At 40.5% G+C, this 16,430-nt stretch overlaps 1 protein-coding gene across 2 annotated transcripts in view; it reads right to left on the minus strand.

Annotated features, from left to right (window-relative positions):
• Positions 1-1,392: 1,392 nt before the first annotated feature.
• KLF7 (KLF transcription factor 7) overlaps positions 1,393-16,430 on the minus strand; it is a 59,826-nt gene continuing 44,788 nt past the window's right edge. Inside the window, exons 3-5 of one of the 2 annotated variants that reach the window (XR_011904354.1) lie at positions 15,576-15,699; positions 3,061-9,256; positions 1,393-1,682 (exon numbers count right to left, since the gene is read on the minus strand). Coding sequence is in view for 1 of the 2 variants with exons in the window: in XM_072342190.1 (XP_072198291.1) it covers positions 9,205-9,256; positions 15,576-15,699 (176 nt within the window). In the remaining variant the exon portion in view is untranslated. Of the gene's footprint in view, positions 9,257-15,575; positions 15,700-16,430 lie in introns of both variants that reach the window. The other variant, XM_072342190.1, reaches the window with a different exon arrangement.

Consider the following 16,430-nt stretch of genomic DNA (forward strand, 5'->3'; position numbering starts at 1 on the left):
TCCTGCAGAACCAAACCAGGACTGTCCTTCCCAGCATCATCTGGGGAGTGGGAAGGAGTATTTTTGTCTCCTCTGTCTTATCAGGGGCTGTGCTATGCCCAGGGTCTGGGAACATAGGGTTAGTGTCGTGCAGGACCACACAAACCCCTCTGAACCCGTGTGGAGTTCAGGGAATGAGATCACCTCATTTTACATGGAAATAAAGATCTGTATCTGAAACTTTCAATTCTCTGCCACAGCTCATGAGCTGTATTTAGATCATTTCCCAAAGCATTAAGCACTGATCAAGGGAACGGTTCCCATCCTTCTGCTTCCAAATTACCCTAGCAGCAGCCAAACACAGTATCTTAGGGTCACAGAAAAGAAGGTGGAAGTAAATGTGTATTTTAGGGACCAAAATATTCACCTCTGAAGGCCAGGATTTTTATCATTGAATTTTAGGAATCTTTATCTATTTTGCAGCTATCCGCCAAAAGGGTAACAGATCTTTTTGCTGAAGGGTAGGAAATTTCCTGTTCTCCTTCCTGAATTCCCCAAAAATAATATTTAAATGTCATCACTCAACCATACTTCTCTTTAATTACAAAGTACTAGTCCTAGGTTTGCTAGCACCATTACTCCCTAAATACATTTTTAGTACTTCATCATCCATGTGGATTCAATTGTGCTTGCAATTTCGTAGACATTAAAGAGGGAGGCTAAACGATAGAGGCAGGGTAAAGAAAATAATGCTGCACTCAGTTCCTTCAGTACAGCATGATAAACAGACTAGAGCAGCTCACTAATACTTAGGAGCCTCAAAGTCTAGTCCTGTTTTGACCACTGACTGACAAATGTTTTGATAACTAGGCATGGAAAATGCAGTGCAAGTGCTCTTTGTATCTTTTGCAAAAATAATACCGGCTAAGATCTTGAACCGCTGCAAGCAAACAGAGAAGAAAAGTCACTGAGTCCAGCAGAAGCAAATCTGGAAATCTGGTCAGCTTTTAAGAATGCACATTTCTTTCTTGTGCATCTTTTCCAAAAGCAACATGTGCAACAGCACTGATACAAGCAACGCTTAAGCCACTATGAAATGCACCTTTAAAAATGTTATTTAAATCCAAAAATGTGATTCTGATAAGCTGAAGCACACTTGGAAGTTACATATTTTATGCCAGTATGTGTTCTTGCCGAACCACAGCTTTAACTGGTGTTCAAAAGTGACTTCACTGTTCACAGAAGCTTCAAAAAGAAATAATATACAAGGCACACTAAACATTGTCGGGCCAAACACATTCTACTGTTTATTACACATATTACATTCTTAAATAAAAATGCGTCACATAACATTTTTGCATAGATATCTTACAATATACCAATTTAAAAAAGAATTATGAAACAGACCAGTAACAAAAATAAATTTTTTCTTCATTAATAATTTTGTAACATTAACATACCACCATCATATAATACAAATAATATTTTTAAATCTTAAGACTTTTGTACAGCAAAAAAACTGACAAAGTAATATATTTATATATATATATATATATATAAAAAGCCTAAAAAAAATAAAATGTCAAAAAAAGGCAGAACTGAGGGCTACAAGATTGGGTACTTCTGTGATATATTAGAAATACCAGAGTAGGCCTGAGAGAACGTGACCGAGGGCATCTCCAAAATGCACTTGTCAGACACATCTGGTAAAAGAAAAAATATAGTGCAAAATGAAAGTCCTTCAAGCAATATATATATAGATATTTTAAAATCAGGAGCAGTCATACTTTTTATTGTTGTTGCTTAAAAAAAATCCCCCAAACAAAAAACTAATGTGAAGTAGAGAGAAATAAAGGTTTTAAAGGATTAAGTAAGAAAACAGGCCATTTTGCAAAGCAATAGAAAAATTCACAGCCTGCATTATTATTTTTCCAATTCAGATGAGCAGACATGCTAAACTAAGGCCATGTTTCTAAGTGAAAAGCTGTCATGGTTTATATGCAGCAACTACAAAACCATACACTTAAATTGGTGCAAGAACCTTCTCGTATCTTTACTGGTTTAACCGTTTCTTACTGCATAGGATGCCAATGCAAACACAGTCTAGGCAAGCAAGTACTGGGTGCATTCACAAAGTGATCTTAACTAGATAGATGTTTCAATATAGAGCAACTTCCCTGCTAGAGACATGGCCTTGGTAACAAAATAGTGTGCAAACCAGCATTTTGATCTACTTCCAGAATCTGACAGGCCTGGTTTTTAAAATACAGAGAAATGGGAAAAATGCATGTTCCAAAACATAAAGATCAACCCTTCAGCCAACAGGCCTTTCAGGGATTGCAAGTTACCTTTTTTATTTCCCCAAGAGCCCAATAATAAAGGCTAAAATTGTCACCTTTCTGTCCATTCTAGCTCATTTTCAGTGTGTACATGCTAAGCCCACATCTCCCTCCCTTCCTACCTCCCCTCCCAATCCCCAGCTTGCAGCCTATCCATTCACAGTACACAGCAACATGTATTTCCCCCAGTTATTGAAAACTTTCCTACAAAAGCTGAAATGATTCCTAAAATGCAGTGGCAACAGTAAGTGCCCTCCCTAAATCAAAGCAATAGGCACGGTTGGCTACTACACACTGTAAGTCAGTAGCTCAGTTTTCTCTTCTGTGTAGGTATGTACAGTAGACTGTTGTACTGCCACACTCACACAGAGGCAGGGTGCAGAACCTGTTTTCTGGCAGTATATAGAAGTCAGGACCAAAGCACTTAAAAAAATCATCAAAGCTTTCATTTGGAAAATTGTGAAGAGTTTCTACTTAAATTATCACACCAAAAAATACCATTAACAAGCATTAAGGAAAACTATAAAACCCTGTTTGAAAATGACACCTGCATTTGAAAGTTTTCTGGTAGGGAAACTCATTTTTGAGGTGATAAAGGCAGCCTACCCCACCATCTCCACATTTATATATATATAACTTATATATACAACTACATCATCATATATATAACTTATATAGTACAAGTATGTCTTGGACCTCTTCCTCTAAGGGAGGAGGAAAGTCTCAGCTTTATGAGACAGACCTTAGTACCCAGTAGGCCAGACCCTTCAGTTCTTGTGATGCTAAATCTTGCTGTTGAAGCCAGTGTAGACCTGTGGAGGAGGAAGACTGCAGTAATTGTCTCTAAATTATCAATAAAAACAAGTGCAAATGTGACACGAGGAAGAAAAGTATCCAGGCTTGATCCGGAAATAATCATTCAATAAGGTGTAAACTTTATGCGCATGAAAGACAGGCAAGATTTGTCTATGAGCATCTGTAAAATTTTGAGAGAAAACGATTTTTATTTTTCAAGCCAAATCCACAGAGTTAGTCAAGCACTGTTTTTGTTCTTGATATGTGATGACCTTTGCAAGTGCAACTCTATCTGAAATCAGCAAAAAGTACTTCAAAAGAGTGTTGGGTTAAAGGTGTCACCTAGAAATACAAAAGCTTAAAAACAGTCTTGCTGGATGGAATGTCTGGATGTGCTAAGTCCTGAATAAAATCAAGAATAAAAGCCCTTGATTAACTGGATGCTAGCCAGGTAACGTTCAATTATGTAACAATGATCCTCTGTTGTTATTTTTTTTAATTCAAAGATTTTGACACCTTAAGGGAAAGAGAGACAAAGGAAACCCCTCAGGAAAGTTGGATTTTCATCAGTTTTGCCAAAAGCACCAATTATGACCTCTTCTGGACACAGACAAATGAAGCATGTTAAACAGGAGGAACAACCTTTGTGTTAGAGATGGCTAAAAAGGCCCCAGTTGTCTCAAGCCAGGTAAAATGAAGACAAAAGCCTGATTCTGTAAATATCAAAAAGGTCACAGACAAAATACACTTGACCACTGCAATTATTCCACTCCATTTTAGCCACAATCTTTGTGATTATCCTTTTCAGACCTGAAGGTAAAACAGTTCTGAAAATCAAGGAACCGGAAGCATTTAAGTTCTACTTTCTGATCTGTGTTTGGTCGGTGTTTTCCAGGTATTAAGTGAAAATGTGCTATTTTAATAATACAGTAAACCCAAATACAAAAATATCTGTGGCAAATAAGAATGGAAAAGGAAGAAAAGGTTTTATGATTCACTTCTACGGAAACATAAGTCAGAGTAGATTTCAGGTACTGGGAATCATTTTGGAGACATAAAATGGGTCTCCCAGGCTAGCAAATCTGCTTTCACAATCTTTGGTTGGTCCCTGCAGCTGTGACACATCTCATGATAAGATATTCCTTCAAACTGCTTTGTAAAGGTGTTTTTATTTTTGCTGCTGCTTCAAGATTTTCTCCATCTTCCTCATGAAGAATCATAAAGGTAATAAGGATGAAACTATCACTTTGAGAGAAATCCTACAGGCTCATTCTATGTTCTGCACTGCCAGAACAAGACTGGGAAGAACTAGAATCAGTACACATTTAATCAGAGAGAGCTCTGATATGAATCACAGAAACACAGAAATATTGCTGTTGGAAGGTACCTCTGGAGGTTACTTAATCCTACTCTCAACTTAAAAAACAATTCAGTTCAGTTAAATCAGACTGCTCGGGGCCTTGTCCAAGACGCTGAATAAATGTGGAGTTTCAGTCCTTGAAATAAGATTTCTTTTGTTCCTTTGCCCAGCCTATCCAGGTGAAATAATTTTCTGGACTGAGCACTGGCTCTTTCTTGAAAGAGAGAAATTCTGAGACAGTGAAAAATAATTGATTCTGGAAACCTGCTAAGCTACTCTTTATAAAATACCCATGATGGTTTTGGTTGCTTTTCTCCTAAGGAGGGAAAAACAGCAGAGCAAAGATGCATTCAAGTGTTGCATTGTTCTAAAACGTGACAAAAATATGTGTTTGATATGAGCGATAACATTTTTCCAGTTTAAGGTAAAAAAGTGATGACTGTGTTAGAAAAGACAGATTTTTGTTTGCCAGGCCTCAACCCAGCAGCATAAAAAATGTATTTCCATAAACATAATTAATAAATTCAGTAAAACTGATTAGAAAAATCTTGATACTGGTACTTTCTAAGTGATATTTCAACACTGTTAGATATGAAGTACATCTTTGTCCAGAATATTCTGTCCAGTTTTGGTCTCCGCTTACAAGAAAATTATTGACACACTGAAGCAAGTCTAGCAGAGCTCCACTGAGGAGATCAGGAGGCAGAACACATGACAGCTGAACAGAGACTGTGGAACACAGTTAAATCTTAGAAAAGGGTAGATCTTACAGAGATGGTAGAGAAAATGAAGCCAGACTGTTTGTATTGGTGCACAGTGGAAGAAGCAGCAAACATGGGAACATGGGAAGTTCCTACATGACATACAGATTTATCTTTTGTGTGTGGCTTTTTTTAACCATTTCAGTGGTCAAATAGCAGGCCACCTTATACAGAGTAGCTGCAGAATTTCCATCCTTGGTAGCGTTGAAAAATTGACTGAACACAGCCCTGAGCACCCAGCTCTAGTTAAATGTTGGCTGAGATGGCCTCTGGAGTTCTGCTTCCACCTGCATTCTCCTATAATTCATTCTATGCTCTGCTCCAAAATACTATTTACTACTCACAAAAAGTGGCATTTCCTCCATGCATACTATTTTCTGTGATATTTGTCTCAATTTATTCTCATTCTACAGCTCCATGGCCTTGGAAACCACATTTGAATTTCTTCAGAAAAGCCAGAAATACCTGGCTGCTGTTCTGCAAACAGGTATCAATCTAGCATGAAGAAAACAATCATAAGCTTCTCCTCTCTAGAGCTTGATAAGTTTGTCCTCAGCTGTTATCAAATCATCTATTTATGGTTTTGCTTCCAAAGACTTATAGAATGGATTTGCCTTTCCTTATTAGCCTATTTCTACTCATACTAATAGTTTATAAACAGAGGATATCTATACAACTTTAGCAAGGAGATACAGGCCTAGAAAGGATCTAGCTACAACACATTACTCAGGTCCGAAGTGCACAGCTTGAAATATCTGCAAGAAAAGAAAAGCTGTCACTGAAAAAAATGACTCTTGGAATGCACCTTTCCAAAATGGAGACTCCTACAAAATACAAGCTAAGCTTGGAAATTTTAGTAATGATTAAGACACTTGCAAATGAGAACCCAAAAACTGAAGTGCAGAGACTGACAGGGTATACAACACGTACAGGTGAAGAACACCTCCCTTAGGAAACAGAAAAGATGGTCCCAAAGCCCCAGATTTGGCTTCAGGGTTCAAGACCTGCAATAGAAAAAGCCCGTTAAGTCTAAAATCTGGTGAAGTCTCTTATCTTCTTTCCTTCTGTTTTTGTAGCTAGATAGATCCAGGATTTAATGTAAGCCTTTCTCCAGAACAAAATAATCAGACATTTCAGCTTTTTTTTTTTTCCCCCCATGGGTCCCTTGTTCTGCCATATTTAAATGAGGTATCAACAAGACCAGGAATTAAAACTGGAATTACTAGTACTTAAACCAACACTTAGTAACTGTGATTTGTAGACTCTGTTAGCACGTCTAAATGCAGGTGTGTTCAGAGGTCAAGGAGCGATATTTACGCAGGTTCACAGCCAAAGAGTACCACAGCAGTGAGTTTGAAAGCACATATTTTAGGATGCTACAGTAATGAAATTCTAGGATTCTGTTAACCTTTTTCTATTTAATGCACTGACTGGATGTTCCACAGTTTCACACAGCTGAGGTTTCAGTTTCCATTAGACATCTGGCAGGATGCTCCATATATTCCAATACAAATTGGATTCTGGGGCCCTCAGTCCCAGTAGAACAGCTGGAGGAATGGTCATTAAAAGTATGCATACACAGAAGCAGAGAAATATGAGATTGTCAGCAAGCAATGCTCCACATATGTATATATAGCATGGTTAGTTTTAAATCTTTGGAATAAACTCAATTTTCTTTCTTTCTCACCTTCTACCTTTCTTTTCCTCACACTCACTCTCTCTCTCCCTCTTATCATGAATGTTACATCAATGCCCCTAAAAGATAGTTAGATTTTGGTCCATATTTCATGCCATATGGGCCAGACATTGTATTTCCCTCCTGTCCCAAAAGTGTTTGGTTGACAGACACAGTGCTTTGCAAAAACTGTGAGGAAAACCAGCATCTTTTGAGTAAATTCAATCTCTCACTGGAACCAAAGGTTGCAAAACTGAGAATTCAAGTGCCAAGGATCCCGGTGACAGCTCTTAAACATCTACTGAGTCTCTTGTTTGTTCTTTTTCCCCAAAAGTACAATTTCAACTCCTAATACATGAATTAAGGGAAATATTTAACAGTCAATGTGTCAAAACAGTCAAAGAAGGGCAGCTGGCTAATACAGTGTAAAAGAGCAGCAACCATTTGTGGACCATGCGCCATTCTGTTTAATTTCTAGACACATCTTGTAGAGATGGTCCCAGAATATACAAAGTATACAATCTAATGGAAAAACGCTTGCTTGCACAGCCCATCTTTATGGTCCTAAATGCAGTCTTTGGAGTCAGGGCCAGCGCCAAATAGTTTCAAACATGAGTTATTGGAAGATGCTTTTTCTTTTATTCTTTTTTTTTTTTTCCTCCCTTTTTTGTAATGAAGACTTCAACCCACTTTGTGCCCAACAAAATCAAATTATAAATAGAACTGAAGGGTGAGCATGAGACCTTCACTTTCCCTTGATGGTTCACGCAGTAGGCCAAAATGGGCCTCAAGATTATTAGCATTTTGGATTAATCATTCAGAAAAGTCTCATGTCTGTAAAACCCAACCCTTCCTTCACTGTTCACACTGTTACACATAGGAGCAGGCTACAGCATCAACTTGATGAATGGAAAAGGAGGACTTTCATAATTTCTTTAAAAGGCTAATTCTGAATGAAGCCACTGTACTTGGAAGAAGTTCTCTATTTCCCACTCACAGATGAGCAGGATTTTTGGCTTGTTTGTGTGTGTGTGTGTGTGTGTGTGTGTGTGTGTGTGTGTGTGTAAGATGTCTGAAAAGCATCAAGTTCAAATTAAAATGTCTGCAGGTGCTCTTTAACCAAACAAAAGTCTAATGTTTTAAATCGGTTATTAGAAGAATTGCAAGAAAAAGCAACATAATTCACCACTTAGTCACTGTGAGTTGTGGCTAACATGCTCACATGATGTGGAAGGAATCCTGTAGTCATGCCTGTGTGGCCAGTCCCAGACCAATATCCAGGTGAAGACAAGGAGTTCTGAAGATCACTTGTTTGTAGAGAAAAGAGAAAAAAAGGTTTAAGCTTCCAAATAAGCTTTTAAAGTTTTCATTCAACAAATAAACAAGAAGTTCTAGCTATGGCAATAAGGTGAGGCCTACAGAGATATTAGGTGCTGTTTCTCAGGGTTTATCCCTTGGCCACTTAGCCATCATGGCAGCAGCTTCCAGAGTCCCTAGTGCATATGTTGTGCAATAGCCAAAACAAACATTAAAACAAAAACAATTAAAAAAAAATATATAGTCCTCTGTGAAGTCTACATGAACTTGGGCCAAGGAGAGGATATTTGTGTAACAAGTGTCACTCCACAGTCTACTGCCATTAAGGCCACCGGTATTGACTTGAAAGGATCTCAATAGCTCAGTTCTAGGAAGAAAAACCAAAACCAAGACAGGTCAAAGTGTCTGTGAAAAGTCTGATGCATTGAACATTAGGAATCTTCAGACAAAGAACAAATGAACCACGAGGTTAATTTGGCTACCAAACTGGGATTTGGTTTTCTAGGTCATTGTTTTCCCCCCATCTATTTAAAAAGAAAGTTAGTGCTACAAATATGCAACTTCAAGACGTCATTTTCTCCTACTGAGTTGCACTGAGAAGCAAGTTAAATAAGCCCCTCCTACTGCCGTCCACCTGCAGGGAAGCCTCCTCCATTTCCTCTGTTTTCCATTGGCAAACCCAGGAAACAAATCCAAGAGAGATGAAGTACTGTAAGCAATTGTTCCTTCTCATTGACTTCATCTCCATAGCATTTCCTCTCCTGCATCTTCTTCCATCCAGCTGGGGCAAGGCATAAAGAACCAATGGATGTATTGAAGTATAACTGGGTATACGACAGTGTAAGTGTGTGGTCTCTGTACAGAGGGTTACATGTGACCAAGTTCTCTTCTCCTGCAAGGCAGCACATTATAACTTGAGTTCCACTTTCATCTCACAACACTTAGCTCAGATGTCATCCGTGACAAGCTGACCAACACTTAGATGTGCCTCTTCATGTGGAGAGCAAGGTGGTCAGATCTGGAAAAACACCTGCAAAATAAACCAAATGTGAAATGAAATTAAAAGATTTCGGGAAAAGAAAAAAAAAAAAAAAAAAAAAAAAGAAAGAAAAAACTGGTTCCTGCTCCTCCCCTTCTATATACAAGAGGAAATATTTATCCTGGTTTAGAGCTGCTCTTTAGATCATCACCATCAAACTCTGTGTGATTCATCACAATGACCACAGATGGCCAACTGTGCTGCTGAAAGCTAAACGACTACTCTCCAATTTTCGCTGTTTCTTTCCCTCCTCCCCTTCCACTGGGTGAAATACCATGGAAGTGTGCTCATATATGCACCTGTAGGATAAAATCAAATATTTAGCATCGGTGCTTGTGTATATGGCAAAGATTAAAAAAAGTTGGCTTTACTCAGCAAAACCAGTTAAAAAAAAAAAAACACATTACCATTAATAAACACCAATATAAGTTTTGAAAACTAAATTCCCATTTTTAACTCTAAACTGAAAAGCAAATGGTTCAGAGCTCATGGGTGGGAAATCATTTGGGCTACGGATCTTTCCTTTTCTCTCTAGGGAATCTCAGTGGTAGTATGTGGATACTGATGAATGCTATTCCCTGAATTATGCTGAGATAAGACAAGCTATTATTAAACCCACCTTGTAAATGTGAAAATTGAGACACAGAAAGACAAGGAAATCGTAAAACACACAAGAATTAAACAGCCAGGACTTCCACTTTCAATTTCTGTTCTTTATCCACAAAGCCATCGTTCCTCCATCTCCTCATGCAAAATAATATTCTGAACATGTAAAAGGATTCTGATGAGATGGTCTTAGGACTGCAACCCTAGAGAACTAGTTGGCTTTTAGGGCTGGTCTAAACATGCAGATAATTAAGGATAAGGAAGGGCATGAATTGAAATGAAGCATCTATTTTTGATTAACTCCCTCTCTAAAGGCTTATGACTGCCTTCTTTCGAAATTACTTAATCCACTTGGGAAGTGGGTTAACGTACCCAGAATAAAACATTCTCCCAGAGAAGAGCAACCCCAAAAAGAGTTAATCAGGAATTACCATTCTAAAGCAACTGCCTTGTAGAAGACACGCTGCAGGGAACTCTCAGCAGCAAGAACAACAGCCCAAAATCTGGGACTTCACACCACTAACATGCCCCCACTGACAAGGGGTTCTCGGATGGACAGGTGCTTTTCCTATCTGTCAGTCAATACAAATTCCATTTTATCAAGGCTGACAGCAAGCAAGGATATTTTTCCAACTCCATGCCCATTAGAAATGAGATCAAAGGCACCAACCTAGTTCATACTCACTGTCACAATAAAGGTATGTATAGCAACAGGGAACAAACTGCTGGACAAGCAGGCAGTGGTTCTCTCCTCTTGAGAGAACCTCTAAAGCCTTGAGATGGAGCTTCACTGTCAGGCAGTACAGAGACATCCTAATAAATGAAACTTCTACTATGCACTTCAAGTTGAACACTCAGAAACAGGAGATTTACAAGTTCCCTGCAAATCTTGGCTGGCTTTCTTTCCACCCTAAACCATAAGACACTGGCACATTTATTTTTAGTATTTTAGAGCAAGAAACATTCATTATAAATATCACACAAAAAGACACATATCTGTGGCTTTTGAATACATTGTTTATGGAGGCTCTGAGGACATAACGAGAAGCTACATCCAGAACTGATTTGCCTGAAATGTCTTTTCACTGCCCCACAAATTTAGAATACAGAAGTATAAAATACCAGTTAGGAGAATATCCTAATGGCTTACGGTGAGAATCTGCATAGCTTACAAATGGGCAGTAAATCTATTTCTTAAAAGGCAGTAGCTGAGGATTCTTTGTTTTTCAGAAAGAAGAATGTAAAAGAACAAATTCAACTACACAGTCAAAGAAAATAGAAGAAAACTGACCTCAATCTAAAGATAACCACCCAGAGAACAAACATCCGAAGCAGGAAAAGGGCTAAGAAATTGAAGAGCTAATGAAAATGAAGAGGTTTTAAATAGTTAGGGAATCTTTTCCGTCTTGCTGGCAGCATTGTCCTGTACAAGCAGTCTGTCTCCATCTATATAGAGATGAGTCGCCAAAAGGTAAACTCCCAGGACAAAGACCTTGTAAGAAGGCAGCTTTCACAAGAAAAGCTAGATAGATACTCATCAGCCATGGATGAGAACAGCACTGCTCAAACCAGCTGTTCTCTACTGATTTCTATCGGCTTATGACAGGGTTAGTACCTTTCTGTAACCGAACGGCAAAAAAAGAAAGACCAGAATGGGACAGTGGCTTCTGCATGAAGTGCAGAGACACAGATGAGGGTCTGACAACAGGCACTTGGCTTTCAGCACAGCAGGCTCGGCACAGCTAGAATTTTCTAGCCTCAGGGTGCCAAAATACACCCTTGGACCAGCATTTCTCTCATCAGCCTAAACAGAGAAAGCAGCATGCTCTGGCTACAAGGGCTGCCAAAACAAAACAACAGCTTGAGTGGCTGCCAAAAAGACATGCACCAGCTGGCACTTTAGCCTAGGACTAGTCATAAGATCACTACCCAAGAACAGCTTTTCCTCTCCAATTGTCTGTACCAGAAATGCATCCCAGGAAAAAGTGTGCATTGCCACAACACAGCAAGATCTACTAAAAATATGAATTTAAGCCACTATTTCACATTGATTACCATAGTATTAGTCTTGAGGGTATTTTTCAGCTCTATATTATTTTTGTAGATAGTAAAATGGCATAATTTTTTTGCTAATTCACTGCTAATAAAATGGTACAACATGAACTCTTCACATTCTCCTGCTAACTAATTTGGTTAGCTCTGTTTATCAGTAAGGCTGGAAGATTATCAACAGTATAGCAGTCTCTATCAAATGCTGCAGCTAAAGTATGTCAGGAAAAAAACAAAAACAAAGAAACACAAAAACCCACCAGTGATCAGTAGGCACGTTTTCTCTCTGCTGGAACAAGAGTCAGCAGTGAAGTAAGCTCCACAGGACAAACTGACAAGATAAACTCCTTTTCCCACATATTAAGGAGCAGCAGCTTGTTAGTCTCTCATCCCATCTGCAAGACAAGGCCTCACTCCACAACTCTGGCTTTGTACCTCTTCCAGATCTACACCAGCACTGTGTGCTGTACACGGGCCCATCATCACCCTTAATCCAGCTTTTCCTAGGGAAGACAGTTTATGCTAAGCTAAGATACCATAATTCTGAAAGTCATACAGTGATGCACAATGCAAAACTTTCCCGCTCTGAAACACAATTGGCTCCCTTCTCTTTTTGCCTTATCTCCCTAGCAACACAGTACTGCTCAGCACTGAAGCCTCTGCAGGAGAAAGGGGGAAGGTAACTGATGAGAAGAGAATGTACTGTTCAGCCATTTTTCTTACCAGCTGTGCATCCCCTACTGTGGGATTTGTGCATTCCAGCTAAGTGCACTCTTAACTTGCTGTCAAAGAGGACACCGAGCACGTACTCTTACACTGAATGTATACTCCAATAGACAGGCACTAAGTATGTATTTAGGCATAGCAAGCAAGTGCCACTACACTGCCATCCTCTTCCACTTGGAGTGCCAAAGGCTCACAGTGTGTGAGGAACATAACCTACCTGTGTTTCTGAGGAGCATCAACTCCTGGAAGATGATAATAAATGGCATACGCCATGTCTGGAAGGCACGAGGAACTTGCATGCTGCCTTCTGCACCACTTTAGCTAGTTGTCTTTTCCCCCTGCTGCCACCAAACCACATATCATTTGCAGCACATATGGTGATACTCAAACCAATGGTGGCCTGGCAGCAATAACTAACAATGAGATCTGTGGGGTGCGCAGTGTTTGGGCTGGGACAGCAGCAGAACAGAATCACATATTCTAATCTCTTTTGCTTTAGCATTGTCCTGTACAGAGATGACATGAATATCCCTGTGATGGTGGCCTGGAGGTCATAGATACAACTGTTTCTGTAAACAGACTGGAAGGGAATTGCAGGCAAAATTGTACAGTTCTCCCCTTCTTCACTATTTCAATCACCGCTTTCTTGCTCTGATTGCCCAGGTATGGCCTTCCCTTCCAAACAATTCTGTGATGTCAGCATTGCATCTGGGATCTCTGGCTCAGGAGGGAGCATCTTCAACATTAGATACCTGTCTAAATGGCTAGGGACAGACTTATGCACATTTCTATGCTCACTTGAAGTGACATCAACGGTACCAGATACATCAATGAATGGGAAAAAGAGGAGAAATAGTGATATGGCAGAGCGGTCCAAAAGAATAGGCAGCACCATTCTGTGAGCTTGCAACAACGGATTGGGAAAGTAAAGCTGAACCTGACTCTTCCTGAGACATGTAAACAGCATGCGCATGGAGTTTAACAGTGCACAAACTACAGCAGCCCTTGCTTCCTAATGAATCCTGATTTCTTTTATCTGCAGATCCAGTGGAAGAACAGAAGATGTATTACATTGTTGCAGAAACGTACCTTTTGACTGCAGCAACCAAATTGGCTGCTAACAACAAAAACCCAGATAATAATGGGAAATATGAAAAGGGAAAAGAATGGATACTGAAAGATGGACTGAAGGAGACTGAGGAGTTGAAAACACTGACTGTATTTCTTTAAATCTCTGCTAAAGATTCTCACACAGAAATCACTCAGTTTTGCACTGCCTGTGTTAGTGTGCTCTTGAGGCTGGGGTGGTCACTCCATTCCTCAGAGAAAAAAGAGAAAGGCGATGCCTTACACTAAAACTGGAACATGAACATCCTCCTTCACAGAGGTGCTTATACAAAAGCAGGACTCCAGAGGTCCCTGTTTGGTTTACCCTGTCCCGCATTCTCAGCAAACAAAGGATAATCCAGAGCTAAGACAAAAACTAATCCAAGAGGAAGCTCTCCATGGCAGAAGGGGGGCAGGAAGAAGGGAGACAAGGAGAGAAGGGTGCTCAAGGAGACAAAGCACTTGGAAAGGCAGGATGTGAAAATGATCAAATTTCCTTCCCATAAAAGGATGGGGTCCCTTGTTTATGTCCCATACATCCTCTCTCCAAGCATGTTCTCTGTTGCTCCAGTGTACCCAGAGGCTTCCTAGAGCCTTTATTGTATTACAGAGTGTTTTCTTATCAGAGCAGAGAACCTTAGTGCTACATTAAAAAGACGGGTAATTTTCTTAAGTCTCTTTTAAAATATATATACAAATAGGATTAGCCAGATCACATGTTCAGATGCAAGCACATTATTTGATTGCTCTACACTGGATCCAGGTTTTACCCAGGGCACTGCCAGCCTCCAGATGGGGGGGTCTGAGGAAGAGAAGCGCTCATTGTTCGATCCTGTCAGTACTGTCAAGAGTCATTACAGTGGTAATTGCTTTTGCTCCACCCTAATTTCTTATCATCTGGGACTGGGAATAGCAAGGAGGGTTTTCTTTTGGTTTTGTTTCTGCATTCAAAGAACCCAGCTTTCAAAAGCACTCAGCACCAAGCAAGGACAATTTGATTTTTCAGAGTAGCTTCTTCATTCAGCAGCTGAAGTGGCGATGACAGCAAAAAGAGGGCAGCAAGCAGCAGCTCTCAGTGCTCTCAGTGGGAATTGCTGGGTGCCCAGCTCTCCAGGCAAATCTGGCCCCCCATTTCTAAATGTCCAAAGGAGGACTGTTGCATATTAAGCTCTTTGAGAAGCCTGTCTCTAGGCACCTATCAGGCTTTTAAATCTGCGCCCACTCAAAACAAAGTGGCAGAGTATTTCCCACATCAAACAGACATCAAGGTTGAAATTTAGAACTGGAGAGAAGATTCACTCATTAGCAAGACTACGCAGCAATCGCTGATCCTACGCAAAACAATCTCATGAACTTGAATTGTCAGTTGTGCCTGAATTAGTCCTGTGCTTTTGAAAATGAAGCACCCTGCCAACATATAGGAAGCCAGCAGAGGTGCTTGGGGTAGCCCTTGAAGGAGGCAGGTGGGAAAGGAGATCTGCTTTTCAGGGGACACTACCCTAACAAGGTGGGGAGATGGAAAGCTGTGGACCTATTTTGACAATATATTGAAATGGTCTGGGGCCTTCTGGACTTTCACTCTGATTGTGGAGTATTTAAATAAGCAGCACCATGGATCAAGTCCTGTGCCCACAGCAAACACAGACAGGTTCCAGTGAGACTTGTACCCAGCCCTACATCTTTTTTTGCGCTCTCCTTTGGCTGAGGGGCTAAAGAAGGGGACACGAGACTTGGAGGGGTCAAGCTGCCAACGGTCTGGCAGCTCCACACCACTCACAAGGACCACATTTTGCTTGAACACCACATGAGGAAGCTGCATTACCTGTCACAATGGTTGCATTTAAAGGGCTTTGCACCCGTGTGCTTTCTGTAATGCCTTGTGAGCTCGTCACTCCGTGCAAAACGCCACTCGCACCCTTCCCACGAGCACTTGTAAGGCTTCTCACCTGCAGAGAGAAGAGTAAGCATGACAACAGCATTACTGAGCACTCCACTTGCAAGTCCCATGCCTTCCACTTCACCCCTTCCCCACCCAGGCAGGTTAGAGCACACCCAGTCACACGATCAAGGCCACAGTGCAATTCAAACAACTTAGGACTTATGACATCGTACTGTGGATAGATCCAGCTTCAACTTCTGTTGATCTGTTAAAATTCTCCCTACACCTCATTTCTAACAAAGCTCATTAACTGCTCTTGAATGAAATCCTCAGCGTGTCCCCACAATCCTCTGTCCTGTGCTGCTAGAGCCTCATTTTCAGTCAACCTTGCAGCTTGCTCAGCTCCTGCTGGCTAATTGCTCTGGTGCCTGTAATGGCTGTGCCAAAACCTAACCACACCACAGGCTGGAGCAGGTCACATCTCTCCCTGCAAACCCTGCAACAGCAACCACCACCATTGTTTTTCCCATGCTGCAGCTCACCGTGGCCAGACTCATGTCTGCTCCCCCAGGTTTCCATGCCCATAGTCTCCTAAAGCTGCACCTTCTCTAGTTACTCTCAACAACTTTAGGGGCTGTTATTCTGCCCCCAGATATTAATCACATCACCGAAGCAGTGAAATGGTGCAGTAGTAAGTCAGGCATGAGACCAGTCTGTTGTGGTCACCTTTACCTATCTTATAACAAAGAGCAGCCTCTGTGAATCAGTCTGCCATGATGTAGCATCCATGGAGTCCTT

This window comes from Excalfactoria chinensis, chromosome 7 (assembly GCF_039878825.1).
Source record: "Excalfactoria chinensis isolate bCotChi1 chromosome 7, bCotChi1.hap2, whole genome shotgun sequence".
Lineage (NCBI taxonomy): Eukaryota > Metazoa > Chordata > Aves > Galliformes > Phasianidae > Excalfactoria > Excalfactoria chinensis.